At 40.9% G+C, this 16,297-nt stretch overlaps 1 protein-coding gene across 3 annotated transcripts in view; it reads left to right on the plus strand.

Annotated features, from left to right (window-relative positions):
* The window catches only part of mms22l (MMS22-like, DNA repair protein), an 83,581-nt gene that overhangs the window by 38,404 nt on the left and 28,880 nt on the right, over positions 1–16,297 (plus strand). For all 3 annotated transcript variants that reach the window (XR_009651301.1, XM_060905875.1, XM_060905874.1), the window contains exon 10: positions 5,081–5,242. Coding sequence is in view for 2 of the 3 variants with exons in the window: in XM_060905875.1 (XP_060761858.1) it covers positions 5,081–5,242 (162 nt within the window). In the remaining variant the exon portion in view is untranslated. The remainder of the gene's footprint in view (positions 1–5,080; positions 5,243–16,297) is intronic.

Genomic DNA, 16,297 nt, shown 5'->3' on the forward strand with positions numbered 1-16,297 from the left:
CATTGTTCCATCAATGATGGCAAGCCGTCCTGGCCCAGATGCAGCCAAACAGGCCCAAACCATGATACTACCACCACCATGTTTTACAGATGGGATAAGGTTCTTATGCTGGAATGCAGTGCTTTCCTTTCTCCAAACATAATGCTTCTCATTTAAACCAAAAAGTTCTATTTTGGTCTTATCTGTCCACAAAACATTTTTCCAGTAGCCTTCTGGCTTGTCCACATGATCTTTAGCAAACTGCAGACGAGCAGCAATATTCTTTTTGGAGAGCAGTGGCTTTCTCCTTGCAATCCTGCCATGCACACAGCTGTTGTTCAGTGTTCTCCTGATGGTGGACTCATGAACATTGGCTAATGTGAGAGGGGCCTTCAGCTGCTTAGAAGTTACCCTGGGGTCTTTTGTGACCTCGCCAACTATTATACGCCTTGCTCTCAGATACCCCTTTTCCACCAAATCAGTTCCAGGGCTGGTTCGGGGCCGGTGCTGGTTCACAACTCGTTCAACTTGCGAGCCAGCTGAGAACCAGTTTGCTTTTCCATAGCTCACGGTGCTAAGGGAAGCCACGTCAGTTACGTCGCTGTATACGTCAGTTACATCGCTGTATACGTCAGTTACGTCGCTACGTTTGCATAAACCTTGGCGCGAATATCGAAGCAAAAACAACACGGAAAAAGCAGCAACAACAATAATAATGGATGACTTCGTGTTTGTACAGCTGCTGCTTCTCGTCGCTTAAAAGTGGCGATCTTTCGTGGTCTTGTTATTGTTGGTCTTAACAACTCCGCCCCCCCCCCCCCGCTGATATAAGCGGTTCTTTCCTCTGGTCCAGCAGAGAGTTGGTGCTTGCCTGGAACCGTTTTTTCTGGCCCCAGAGCCAGTTCTTTGTCAGTGGAAACAGAAAACCCGGTTCCAAACTAAGCACTGGGACCGAACCAGCCCTGGAACTGCTTTGGTGGAAAAGGGGCAAGAGTGATCTTTGTTGGTCAACCACTCCTGGGGAGGGTAACAATAGTCTTGAATTTCCTCCATTTGTACACAATCTGTCGGACTGTGGATTGGTGGAGTCCAAACTCTTTAGACCTTTTCCAGCCTGATGAACATCAACACTTTTTCTGAGGTCCTCAGAAATCTCCTTTGCTTGTGCCATGATACACTTCCACAAACATGTGTTGTGAAGATCAGACTTTGATAGATCTCTGCTCTTTAAATAAGAGTGCCCACTCACACCTGATTGTCATCCCATTGATTGAAAACACCTGACTCTAATTTCACCTTATGACACTCAAAAAAGGACTTTCGTTTTTTTACTGACACAAATGTTTTCTACTGCAGGGCTACCCAAGAAGGGACTGAAAGTAGCTCACTTGAACATTTGCAGTTTGAGAAACAAAATCACTGACATTGAAGAACTCCTAACCTCTAATTCTGTTCATATTCTGGCTATCTCAGAGACTCATCTTGACGAAACTTTTAGTAATGCTGCAATGTCTATTTCAGGTTTTAATATGTACCGTAGAGATAGAAATTGTCATGGTGGTGGAGTAGCCTTTTATGTTCAAGATCACATTCCTGTAAAAGTAAGAGAAGACCTAGAACCAACTGATATTGAAATAAGGTGGTTGCAAATCCACTTACCGTATCAAAAGGATATATTGGTGGGTTGTTGCTACAGACCTCCCAGTGCAAATATTGGTTATATAGATAAATTGAATAGTATGCTTGATCAGGTATATGACCTAAGCATGGAGGTCATCCTAACAGGTGACCTAAATGTAGATTGGCTGCTACCACATTGTCCTTTAAAGCAGAAGCTCATGAATATAGCCAATTCATGTAGTTTAAAACAGATGGTGAAGCAGCCAACTAGAATAAGCATCAACAAAAGAGGTATTACGACATCGTCCTGTATTGACCACATTTATGTCAATAGAAAAGAAGTATATTCGAAAGCTATTTCAGTTCCTGTAGGTTACAGTGACCATAATTTAGTGGCTATTGCAAGGAAGGGAAGTGTACCAAAGGCTAAGCCAAGAGTCATTTTGACAAGGACTCTTAAAAGGTTTTCCGAGGAGGCTTTCTTAAATGACATTTGTAAGATAAACTGGTCAAGTGTACTTGAGGAGGAGGAACCAGACACAGCATTAAATGTATTTATGTCCAAGTTTGTGCCGGTGATAGAGCAGCATGCGCCGGTTAAAAAGATGACCGTAAGAACCTTTGGAGCACCTTGGGTGGACGAAGAACTTAAACAACAGATGGCACTGAGGAATGAGGCAAAGGCAATAGCCAACAAGACCAGGAGCGTAATTGATAGAAGACAATATTGTAAATTAAGAAATTATGTCACTAAACTTGACCTGAAGAAAAAGAGAGCATACTTGACTTCACAGTTAAGTAAATTTAGCAGTGATGGGAAAAAAATATGGAAAACGTTGAATAGTATGTTGGGGAATAAAACACCCTCACAACCAACATTCATGGAGAATGATGGGACATTCATCACAGATCCAATAAAAATTGCCAATCATCTAAATACTTATTTTCATAACAAAGTGGCTAAATTAAGGAAAGAACAATTATCAAAGGGGAGTAATGACTCCAACCCTATGATAATGCAACTAATTAAGGAGCAATCTTGCAGCTTTCAGTTTGCCAAAGTGGAGGAAGACATGGTAAGCAAGTTAATTAATGCATCTTGCAAGGACCAACAAGCAGGTATTGACAATATAGATGGAAAGTTTCTGAAAATGGCAGTGAGTTACATCTCCCACCCCATATGCCACATATTCAATGTCAGCTTAAAGAGTGGCATTTTTCCCCAAGTTTGGAAGGAAGCAAAAATTATACCACTACCTAAAGATAAAAAGAAAACTTTTACACCATCAAATAGCAGACCAATAAGTTTGCTCCCTGCACTTAGTAAAATATTTGAGAAAATTGTTTTTAATCAAATACAATTTTATTTTTCTGAGAATAATCTGTTAACAGAATTTCAACATGCCTACAGAAAAGGGTTTTCAACATGTACAGCTTTAACCCAAATGACTGATGACTGGCTGCGAGAAATTGATAACAAAAAAATATGTGGTGCTGTCTTGTTAGATTTCACTGCAGCATTTGATGTCATTGATCATGGATTGTTACTTCAAAAGTTGGAGAGGTATGGTTTCAAAACGTCAGCTTTAAATTGGTTTAACAGCTATCTAACAAATAGATCCCAGAAAGTTTATTTTAATGGCAGTTTCTCAAGTAGTGTGAATGTAGACTGTGGTGTGCCACAAGGCAGCTGTTTAGGACCTTTGTTGTACTCCATTTTTACAAATGATTTACCTTTAGCTGTACAAAACGCAAAAATTGTAATGTATGCAGATGATACTTCCATTTATACATCTGCAAAAACATCAGCCGAACTGACACATGTTTTAAATAAGGTGCTAGGAGCAATAGAAAGATGGATAAAACAAAATAGACTTGTTCTCAATATATCAAAAACTAAAAGTATTGTTTTTGGCTCTAGTCATTCATTGAGTCACGACTCAGCACTTAATCTCGGTATTAATAAAGAACAAATTGAACAGGTAAAGGAAGTAAAGCTACTTGGAGTCATCATAGATTCCAGACTGTCCTGGTCTAAACAGATTGACCACATGGTTAAGAAAATGAGTAGTGGCTTGGCATTACTCAGACGTAGTGGCCAGTTCCTTACCCAGGAACTTAGAAAGAGGATTGTATGCTCTTTGGTTTTAGCGCAGATGGATTACTGTAATATTGTGTGGTCAAATGCCACCAAAGATCACCTTACTAAACTTCAGCGAGTCCAAAACAAGGCAGCACGTCTCGTTCTTCAATGTTCCTACACAACAAACATCAATTACATGCACTCAGTTTTACAATGGTTAAGAGTGGAGGATAGGTTTTATGTCTCCTTATTAACATCAACCTGGGCAGTTTTACATAAGACTCCATTAAATCACTATAATCTGCTCTATAAAAGTTGTGACATTCATACATATAACACAAGGTTTGCAGCAGCAGGGCGACTGAGCGTCCCAAAGATTAATACTAATGCATTTATACGCACTGTTGAATACAGATCAATTAAAGCATGGAATAAGCTGCCAATTAAGTTAACTACATTGAATAGTAAAGTGGTTTTCAAAAAACACGTAAAAAATATCTGAGCCTATCATATATAAAATAGGTTAATATAGAATCGAGGTAGAGATTTTTCAGGTTTAAAATCATTATTAAAGTAATTAAATTATATGTTTTTTTTCTTCAATTGATGGTTGATTGAATGAATGTATTGAATTGTATAGAATTTTAACTGTATATGATTTTATTGTTGGACCCCAGGAAGAATAGCTGGGTCTGTGTCCAGCTAATGGGGATCCTAATAAACTAATAACTAATAAACCTTCAAATTAACTGCTAATCCTAGAGGTTCACATACTTTTTTGCCACTCACAGATATGGAATATTGGATCATTTTCATCAATAAATAAATGACCAAGTATAATATTTTTGTCTCATTTGTTTAACTGCGTTCTCTTTATCTACTTTTAGGACTTGTGTTAAAATCTGATGTTTTAGGTCATATTTATGCAGAAATATAGAAAATTCTAAAGGGTTCACAAACTTTCAAGCACCACTGTATGTAATGTTCCATGTCAACATATAAATATACTTGTTTCGTCTGATCTTTATCTATTATTATGTAAAGCACAGTAATGTGCTTATATTAATGATGACTGCTATAAAAATCCACACTTTTTATGAGTTCAGGCATCATATCAAATGCTCTTGGGAGTGCTGACCACTGGCCAATCACAATGCTTGGAATGCTAGGGCACAGCAGCTGGTCCTAGCGCTTTCAATGCAAGAGAACTCTACTCAGTAATGTCAGCTAGCTAACTTGGCCAGTTTTTCCAATGTTAATAAACTTTCCATTGTTGAGGTGTTCCTGTCTCTCTGTTATAGCAGGGAGTCTGGTGTAGACTAGTGACTAATGGGAAAAGCCCATCCTGACTGACTATCTAATAGAAACTTAATGATGTACTGTGTGGTGTTTTCGCAGTCATTTTGGGGCTATGTGAATGCACTGCTTGACTCCATCCTGAAGGGGGAGCCATCAGACGTTACAGCGCATTGTAAAGATGTGATCGGCTTCACATGGTGGCTGATTACACACCTTGCACAGCTCGGAATGTACAACCATAATGGAGTGCTTCAAAATGACGTAAGACCTGGATAGTTTTTTTTTTTTTTTAATTAATTAATTTATTTTTTTAACATTATCCATAATATATGTGTGTGTGAGATATATATATATATATATATATATATTTAAAAAAAAAAACTAACATGGAGAGGGTTAGCACAACAGAGCTTGGCTCCAAATTAAGTGCACCCGAACAAAATAAAACAAAAATAAAAAACAAATAACATGTAAATCAATCATTAGAATTACGATAATTTCGGATAGGTAGAAAAATGAAATCATGATGCATGTTTAAACAGTTGAAATAATATTAACTAACATACACTAAAGGCTTATAACTAAGAAGTAGTTTGATATATCTAAAGTTATATGAATGTATTTCATCTATAGCAGTTTATAAATAAAAATGTCATGAGTATACAAAAGGATTTAAAAAAAAAACAAAAAACCCAACCTAGTAGTTCATCAAGGTTCATTGTTTTTCAAAGTATACTGAATACAGTCTAGTAATTAAATTAGAAACAACAAAGTTTGTGACTGAAAATATCACGTGGTGAGCAGCACTTGGCAGATAGACTTCCATGTGCATGGATTAAAGTTTTCCGTCGCTACGACGGATTTCCGTCAGCTGGGAGTGCTAAAGGTCAATAATGAGATTGATGCAGATCCGAGGAAGGAAAAAAAGGGGGGTAGGGCCATAGGTCTGACACCGACGTGATTTAGAACTTCACCAAGCTGCTGTGATTGCCTGTTGTTGAACCCTTTCTTTTGCTGTGTTTGAGTATATGTAAAGGAATAAGTTGTTGCGCTAGATAGGCATAAATAAATACAGCCTCCGCTACTGTCTAGTCCAAGGGAGGCTAGGCGTAGACAGCGAGCCATGGTGCTCGGCTTGAGTTTCGTTTCTATCGGCGGCTCCAGCCCGACTTTGCACGCTCGTAACTCGGCCAGAGGAGGTCCCAGCCTCCCCAAACATGGCAGCCAGCGACCTCTGCCCTCTCCCCAATGAACCAGCGCTGCCAGGGCGGGCCAGCCCCGCGCCTCGGGACGCGATTCATCCCGAGGCGAGCCGCGGCACTCCGCATCAGTTTCCTTTTAATGGCGGCTCCACTGATGAAACAATTTGGCTGTCCTACTACTAGGCAACTACTTGCCTACTACTAATACTAGGCCTATTGTGGTAGTAGTAATAATAATAATAATAATAATAATAATATTTGCCTATTGAAAGGCAATCAGGTGAAAAATCTAAACAGCCCTGTTGAAGCCGCAGCAAGACCTATGCTATTAATCCTTTTGTAGGTTAAACAGGCTTCGGTAGACAACATTCTGGAAAGGCTGTGTTTTTCTTTGGTTTGATTAGCCTACGATTTAATCTTTAAACATTATGGTTTCAGCAGTTCGCTTAAACATTGGAGGCTGCAGAGTCGGGCTGCAAGATTTCCCGACACTTGTTTAAGATGCCAAACTTCATAGTAAGGAGAAAATAATTCCACAGTATTTAGTGCCTCGTCCGTCTCAAAAATTAATAGTGAAGGACCAACGTGAATTAAGTCCCAAAAAAACATCTCGTAGGCCTATATTTTACATTTTCAAAGAAGTCCGGAATTGGAAGCCAGTCAATGGAGTGTAATGAAGTGTCTCATTCACTAAGCACAAAAGGTCAGAAAACAGTGGAAGCCAATACTCCGAAGCTCAAAATTCAGGAAAGTGGCTCCGGTGTCACAAGTACACAAGAACAGTTATTTGAAAGTTAACCTAATGAATTTGTGCATGCACGTGCGATTTCATGAAGAACCGGGACAATTGGCATTCGGTGAAAGATTCACACCTGTGACTCATTATATTCATGCGTGCCCTCTCGCCCACTGTTGCTTCGTTTTCCCTATTTACACGAGTGTCTGAAGATGGAGTTTTCAGAAATCTCCACTTTGCCCAGAGCTTGCGAAAGTAGCTGTTTTCAGTGACTGAAACCTCCGTATACAGTACCAGTCAAAAGTTTGGAAACACCTTCAAATTCGATGTTTTTATTTTTAAATTTTTTTTCCTACATTGTAAATGAATACTGAAGTCATCCAGACTATGCAGCAACACGTAAGGAATTATTTAGTAAACTTTAAAATGTTAATCAAACCAAAATATGTTTTAGATTTTAGATTCTTAAAGTAGGCACCTTTTGCTTTGATTACAGCTTTGCACACTCTTGACATTCTCTCAGTCAGCTTCATGAGGTAATCACTTGAAATGGTTTTCCAACAGTCTTGAAGGAGTTCCCAGAGGTGCTGAGCACTCGTTGGCTGCTTTGCCTTCACTCTGCGGTCCAACTCATCCCAAACTTTTTCGGACTGACTGACCTTCATTTCTTAAAGTAATGATGGACTGTCGTTTTTCTTTACTTAGTTGAGTAGTTCTTGGCATAATATGTATTAGAGCAGTACTCAATTAGAGCAGTACTCAAATAGGGCCATTCACTGTATACCAACTCTACCTCTTCACAACACAACTGATGGTCTCAAACACATTAAGAGGTCAAGAAATTAACTCTAGACAAGGCACAGCTGTAAACTGAAAGCCATTCCAGGTGACTACCTCGTAAAGCTGACTGAGAAAATGCCAAGATGTGCAAAGCTGTCATCTAAGCAAAGGGTGCCTACTTTGAAGAATCTAAAATATAAAACATATTCTGGTTTGATTAACACTTTTTTTGTTTACCAAATAATTCCATATATATTTCTTCATAATGTCAATGATTTTAGTATTAATCTACAATTCAGAACATTTTAAAATAATGAAAAACCACTGAATTAGAGGCGTTTCCAAACTTTTGACTGGTACTGTAGGTGTGAATGAGGGGTGCAACCGAATAAATAAATATGCGTCTTTTTTATCCGGCTACATGCAGGCTATCACTGCGCAAAGCCTCTAATGTTGAAATGGTAGTAATATTTGTTAAAATAATAGTAGGCTAATTTCCACATTAATTGGTAAAATGGCACAAGGGATGTGATGGGGGGGATGGCCGTTTTATAAGGGGGATGATTTGAGATTTTTATTTCAGAAGGGGGATGCCTCCCCCCACATCCCCCCCTCAACTCGAGTACTGCGTATAAGGCCTGACATAGGCCCTTCGATTTCCATCACTAGAGTGCATCAAATTACTTTCGGTTTTGCCAGCATGGACGCGCTTCTTTTAAATGAAGGCACAGATGTGTCAGACATCGACAAATCGGTAAAGAATAAGTGGAGATGGGCTTGGTGAAATGAAATGGGCAATAATGGCAAGCTCCTTCTGCTGTGCCAAGGAAAAAGAAACAAAAACAGGCATCAGGTGTTGCCAAACTAGATGCCTTTGGCTTCACTGCGAAGAAGCAGAAAAAGTGAACTTTCACTTTACTTTTCTTGTTTCCTGGCTTTATTTCAACAGATTTTCTTATTTTTCTTTCTGTTCCACTCTTTTGAAAGCATGGTTCAAGTTCGACTGCACTTGCACTTTTCTCTTAACCACTGTTGTGCATTACTAAAGTATTGTTGAAATAAATTTGCACTTTGCGCTGAAAACTTGATGTTTCATCATTTATAGCCAGTAATGACAATGGTAAAGTCTTGCCTTAGCTTTAGTCATTGTTAAAATTACGTAAATGTACTATAAGTAGGGGCCGAGGAGATCATGGACAACACGACGTTTAAAATTTGACGCATCACTGACGTGGTAGGGGCCAACGACATGGAGCTTTTTTTTTCAGTCAGATGATTTTTTTTTGCTTTAATCCATGCATGTGATGACGTTAACATCAAAATACTCGTCCACAATAGAGGAGTCAGGTTGTTAATATTAAATAGTCCTCTAATGTTAACTACTGCATTGTTTGCGACAATATTGTTATCATTGTTGTAACAGACTATTACATCACGTGCATGTTTAAGATAAGATAAACTTCATTGTTCTCATGAATAACGTTTTTGTCATTTGGTCGAAGTAAGATTCCACTCAACTTCAGACAGTTTTCTGCAGAGTTCATGATGATGAATAAAGATCTAGGTAAATGACCAACAAAGGGTGGTGGTGTGATTATTTTCCAAAAACAGCATGTTTTATTCCTGCAATTCTTATTAATTAAAGAATAATACAATTTACTTTTTATATGTTTGTAGTTTCACTTCATTTTTTAGAATGTACATAAAACGCTAGCTCCTGTTATCCCTTACTTTATAGTAGCAGTTATAAACAGTTGTTCCCTCGCCAGTGCCGCAATCGCCCCCCCCAAAAAAAAGATAGATAGATAGATAGATAGATAGATAGATAGATTAACGGAGCTTGCCATGTTTCATGCCATGAGAAATCAAAAAGCGCAAAAAGTTCTCTCTTCTGTAGACTCACCCGTCACAGGACACATGCTGACTGTTATGCAGCACTGACACTGGAGACTCCTTTCATAAATGTAAAAAATTATTAGAAAGAGGACATTTTATATAAACCTGTTTTATAAAGTGCTACTGTCCAAGCCGCTATTATAAAAAAAAAAAAGTCAACACCTTCTAACCAATCAGAATCGAGAATTCATCAGCGATGTATTATAAAGTAGTATAACGTGATGATGCTTTGTGGTGTCATAGCAGTTTGGTGAAGACATGGTATGTGAACAGGATACAGTATATTACATTATAACTTCACTGCATTGGATATCAAATACTGGCTTTACTATACTGAATTTTCAGTAGAAAGATATCTGGGCTTTCGCTTATATATAAAAGGCAATTATACAAAAGTAAACCATTTGCAATATAGCACTTTTCTCTGTATACAGTAACTGTGCTACATATGGTATAATGGTGCCATATAAACCCTTTATAGTGCACCATATGTCCAAAGGGAGCCATTCTCTGTTTACCTACTGTCTTTATATGTGTACCATTTAATATGATGGTTTTAAAACATTTAGTCATTTTGACCATTTATCATCTGGTTTTATGGCTTTTATCCCCTGCTGGCTGAAAGGCCCGAAGGGAGATTATCTCATCTCATCTCATCATCTCTAGCCGCTTTATCCTGTTCTACAGGGTCGCAGGCAAGCTGGAGCCTATCCCAGCTGACTACGGGTGAAAGGCGGGGTACACCCTGGACAAATCGGCAGGTCATCACAGGGCTGACACATAGACACAGACAACCACTCACATTCACACCTACGGTCAATTTAGAGTCACCAGTTAACCTAACCTGCATGTCTTTGGACTGTGGGGGAAACCAGAGCACCCGGGGGAAACCCACGCGGACATAGGGAGAACATGCAAACTCTGCACAGAAAGGCCCTCGTCGGCCACGGGGCTCAAACCCGGACCTTCTCGCTGTGAGGCGACAGCGCTAACCACTACACCACCGTGCCACCCCCCGAAGGGGGATTATGTCGTAGCAATTTCCGTCCGTCCCGAGAAGGGTGCTCACCTTCTGAAATCAATTCCTCTCACAATTTTTGGAGGAATTTCACAAAACTTGGCAGGATTCTTTGTTATATGTCGGTAATACGTATATTGTAATTTCATTAAATTGGGTCACATTTTACCAGAGTTACAGCCCTTGATTATCAAAAATTATACTTTGACAATTTCATGAGTGTGTGTTTTCCTTCTGAAATCAACTCCTCTCACAAGTTTTGGAGGAATTTCACGAAACTTGGTAAAAGGTATTGTTGTATGTCAGTAGTACGCATTTTATTTTGTCCAATTCGGTCGCATTTTACCGGAATTGTGGCCCTTGATTAACAACCTTGTACTTTCACAATTTCATGAAGGTGTGCTTGCCTTCTGAAATCAACCCCCTCTCAATTTTTGGATGAATTTCTCAAAGCTTGGCAAAAGGCCTTGTTATATGACGGTAATATGCAAATTGCGATTTAATTTTGTTTGTGAAAATTTTACCAGAGTTTTGACCCTTGTTTAAATAACTTGTCCTTTTGACAATTTCATGAGGTTGTACATTCTTCTGAAATCAACTCCTCTCACAATTTGTGGAGGAATTTCACCAAAATTGGCAAAAGGCTTTGCTATATGACAGTTATATGTATATTGAAATTTTGTTTAATTTGAAATTTTACCAGAGTTATGCCCTTAATTATTAACAAACTTTGTACTTTGGCAATTTCATCAAGGTGTCCTTGCTTTCTGAAATCAACTTCACTCACAATTTTTATCCCCTGCTGGCCGAAAGGCCCGAAGGGGGATTATGCCGTGGCGATGTCCATCCATCCGTCCCGGGAAGGGTACTCACCATCTAAAATCAACTCCTCTCACAATTTTTGGAGGAATTTCATGAAACTTGACAGGATTCTTTGTTATACAGTGCTCAGCGTAAATGAGTACACCCCCTTTTTGAAAAGTAACATTTTAAACAATATCTCAATGAACACAAACAATTTCCAAAATGTTGACAAGACAAAGTTTAATATAACATCTGTTTAACTTATAATGTGAAAGTAAGGTTAATAATATAACTTAGATTATACATTTTTTTTCAGTTTTACTCAAATTAGGGTGGTGCAAAAATGAGTACACCCCACAACAAAAACTACTACATCTAGTACCTTGTATGGCCTCCATGATTTTTTTATTGACAGCACCAAGTCTTCTAGGCATGGAATGAACAAGTTGGTGATATTTTGCAACATCAATCTTTTTCCATTTTTCAACAATGACCTCTTTTAGTGACTGGATGCTGGATGAAGAGTGATGCTCAACTTGTCTCTTCAGAATTCCCCATAGGTGTTCGATTGGGTTCAGATCAAGAGACATACTTGGCCACTGAATCACTTTCACCCTGTTCTTCAGAAATCCAACAGTGGCCTTAGATGTGTGTTTAGTCATGTTGGAAAAGTGCACAACAACCAAAGGCACGGAGTGATGGTAGCATCTCTTCCAGTATAGAGCAATACATCTGTGAATTCATGATGCCATCAATGAAATGCAGCTCCCAGACACCAGCAGCACTCATGCAGCCCCACATAAGGACACTGCCACCACCATGTTTCACTGTAGGCACCATGCATTTTTCTTTGTATTCCTCACCTTTGCAACGCCATACAGTTTTGAAGCCATCAGTTCCAAAAACATTTATCTTGGTCTTATCACTCCAGAGTATAGAGTCCCAGTAGTCTTCATCTTTGTCAGTATGGACCCTGGCAAACTCTAGGCGAGCTTTTTTGTGCCTGGGCTTTAGGAGAGGCTTCTTTTGTGGACGGCATCCATGCATGCCATTCTTCTGCAGTGTACACCATATTCTGTCACGGGAAATAGATTAGATTAGATTAGATTAGATTAGATTAGATTAGATTCACTTTATTGATCCCACATCGGGGAAATTCACGTGTTACAGTAGCAAGAAAAAGTCCTACAGATAACAAATAAAAACTGAAATAAAAATTAGACAAACAAAAGATTAAATACAGAGGGCTATTTGCATTATCTACCTTGAAAAGTATAGAAATATTGCCTTATTGAGAGACTCGGGGGGGGGGGGGGGGGGAATTGCACATTACAGGTAGACTCTGTGTGTGTCTATATATACATATATATATGTGTATGTGTGTATGTATGTGTAAAAAAATAATTTAAGACCTATATTATTGCACATAATAATTGCATCGATGAGGTAGAGGTAGTAGTGGTGAAGTAGTGCAAATAAAACCGACAGACAGGTTATTGGTGCTACATTACAAGTTGTGGGTGTTTTTATACAGTCTGACAGCAGTAGGTATGAATGACCTGTGGTATCTCTCCTTCTTACACTGTGGGTGCAGCAGTCTACTACTAAAAGAGCTGCTTAAAGCCCCCACAGCCTCATGTAGGGGGTGAGAGGGGTTATCCATGATTGATGTCAGCTTGGTTAACATCCTCCTCTCACCCACCTCCTCAATGGAGTCCAGAGGACAGTCCAAGACTGAGCCAGCCCTTCTGACCAGTTTATTAAGTTTCTTCCTGTCCCTCTCTGAACTTCCACAGCCCCAGCAGACCACAGTGTAGAAAATCGCTGATGCCACCACAGAGTCATAAAAAGTCCTAAGCAGTGTTCTGCACACACCAAAAGACCTCAGTCTTCTCAACAGGTGGAGATGACTTTGGCCCTTCTTGTACAGGACATCTGTGTTGTTTGTCCAGTCCAGTTTGTTGTTGAGGTGAACACCCAGGTATTTGTACTCCTCCACGATCTCAATGTCCAAACCCTGGATGTTCACTGGTGCAATTTGAGGAGCCGTCCTTCTGAAATCACTCACCACCTCCTTTGTCTTGCTGGCGTTGATGCGCAGGTGGTTCAGTTCGCATCAGGCGACAAAGTTGTTGATGACCTCTCTGTACTCCAGATCGTCCCCCTCTGACACACGTCCAACGATGGCTGTATCATCAGAGAACTTCTGGAGGTGGCAGCTGTCCGTGTTGTAGCTGAAGTCTGATGTGTAAAGTGTAAAGAGGAAAGGAGAGAGCACTATACCCTGTGGAGCCCCCGTGCTGCAGACTACCACATCAGACACACAGTCGCCGAGCCTCGCATACTGCGGCCTGTTAATGAGGTAGTCGATGATCCATGCAGCCAGGTGGCAGTTGACACCAGCTCCCTCCAGCTTCCCCCTAAGCAGTGATGGCTGGATTGTGTTGAAAGCGCTGGAGAAGTCAAAGAACATGACTCTCACAGTGATCCCAGTGCCCTCCAGGTGTAAAAGTGACCGGTGTAGCAGGTAGATGACAGCGTCATCTACACCAGTGCCCGGTCGGTATGCGAACTGCAGGGGGTCCATCTCGCTGTTCACCAGGTGTCGGAGGTGGGAGAGAACAATCCTCTCCATGATCTTCATCAGGTGACACGTTAAAGCTACTGGCCTAAAGTGGTTGAGCTCTCTGGGGTGCGCAGTCTTGGGAACTGGAACCACACATGATGTCTTCCACAGAAGTGGAACTCTCTCCAGACTGAGGCTCAGGTTGAAGATGTACAGAAGTATCCCACAGAGCTGATCTGCACAGTCCTTAAGCAGTCTGGAGTTGATACCATCAGGGCCAGCAGCTTTCCTCGTCTTGATCTTCCTCAGCTCCTTCAACACCTGATCAGCTGTTATGGAGAGGCGAGGGGTGTAGCCAAGGTGTGAGGTCGGGGGTGGAGTGTGTAGATTGGTCTGGCAGGGAGTGGGGGGGTGATGTGGTGTGAGGAGGGAGCTGTTGGTGTCAGAGGTATTATGAGGGGAGGGGGGGGGTGGAGTGATATCACAGACAGGTCAGGACTATGGTGAGTGGGGGAGGGTGGGGTGGCACAGTCAAATCTGTTGAAAAAGAGATTCAACTCATTTGCCCAGTCCTGGCCCCCAGATACAGGGCCCCTCCCACTGTCCTTTGTGTGGCCAGAGATGGTTTTCAGGCCTCTCCATACCTCTCCGGTGTTGCTCCCCTTGAGGTGCTCCTCCAGCTTCCTCCTGTAGCTGTCCTTGCCTCTCCTTATCCCCCTCTTCAGCTCCCTCTGCACTCTCCTCATTTCCTCCTTGTTGCCAGATTTAAAAACCCTCTTCTTCTCGTTTAATAGAACTTTTAGTTCAGAGGTCACCCAGGGTTTATTGTTGGGAAAACACCGCACCTTCCTGACTGGCACCGTGTTTTCAACACAGAAATGAATGTAGTCCGTGATGCAGGTTGTCAGGCTATCAATGTCATCCCCCTGAGGTTCACACAACACCTCCCAGTCCGTGGTGTCAAAGCAGTCCCTCAGTGTCATACTGGTCTCCTCAGACCAGCTCCTTACATACCTCTTGGTGGGTGGTTGTTTATTCACCATAGGTATGTATGTAGGGGACAAGTGAACCAGATTGTGGTCAGAACGGCCCAGCGGGGGGGAGGGGTGATGAACTATATGTGTCCTTGGTGTTCACATACATTAAATCCAAAGTTCTATTATCTCTGGTGTGGCATTTCACATACTGAGTGAAGGTTGGGAGAGTGGAGGACAGGGAAGCATGATTAAAGTCACCAGAGATTAGTAGCAGGGACTGGGGGTGCGATGTCTGAAGCTTTGACACTGTAGTGTGTAAGAGCTCACAGGCTGCAGCAGCATCGGCCGCTGAGGGGATATACACAGTTATCGCGATAACGTGCGAGAATTCCCTCGGGAGGTAATATGGCCGAATGCTAACCGCTAGCAGTTCAGTGTTTTTACTGCAGTACTGCTCCTTTATCCTGATGTGCCCCGGGTTACACCATCTGTCATTCACAAACATCGCTATACCCTCTCCTTTCCTCTTACCGCTCTCCTTGGCTTTCCTGTCCGCTCTCACGAGTTGAAATCCGAAATCTCACTAGTCACCCCAGTTTGGCTTTCTACTTCTTTCGATAACTGCAGTGAACTTGCATGCCGATTTTCTTCAACCCTTCTCATCAGAAGACGCTGCTGTCGAGGTGTTAACTTCCGTGGACGACCTGGATGTCTCTGTGAGATGGTTGCAGTTCCATCTTTCTTAAATTTTTGTACCACTTTTAGTCCACACCAATTCAATTAGTTGGTTCTCGGAATCGCCACTTGAAGAAAATGCAAAATGAAAAAAAAATCGAAACCAAACTTCCGCCAACAGAAAAGGTCACGTGACGTCGAAAACCAATCAAATCACCCCTTTCACTTTCGATAAAGACTTGTGGAAGAAACGTGCCTGTGGAGGGGAGTCCTGCAAAGCCTGTGTTTGTGATTGTTAGGATATTCAGCGAACAGAAGCGTAAAATCTTTGACAGGTGTGTTGAAATTCTGTTTACTGGTTTACCTGTATTGTTTGGTCTATTTCCACCGCTAGTTTTACCATCAGAGCATTATTTTAAATTTTATTTTTATTTCACCCGCTCGCTTCATATTTTTCCTGAAAAAATCCAAGAACCAAATTGGTGTGACCTTACTGCAGTATTCTGACTGATAAGTAAAGCTTTGCTGATCTTCTTGTAGCCTTCACCTTTGTGGTGTAAAGAAATTATTTTCTTTGAGGAATTCTGAAGAGACAAGTTGAGCATCACTCTTCATCCAGCATCCAGTCACTAAAAGAGGTCATTGTTGAAGAATGGAAAAAG

This window comes from Neoarius graeffei, chromosome 23 (genome assembly GCF_027579695.1).
Source record: "Neoarius graeffei isolate fNeoGra1 chromosome 23, fNeoGra1.pri, whole genome shotgun sequence".
NCBI classification, from domain to species: domain Eukaryota; kingdom Metazoa; phylum Chordata; class Actinopteri; order Siluriformes; family Ariidae; genus Neoarius; species Neoarius graeffei.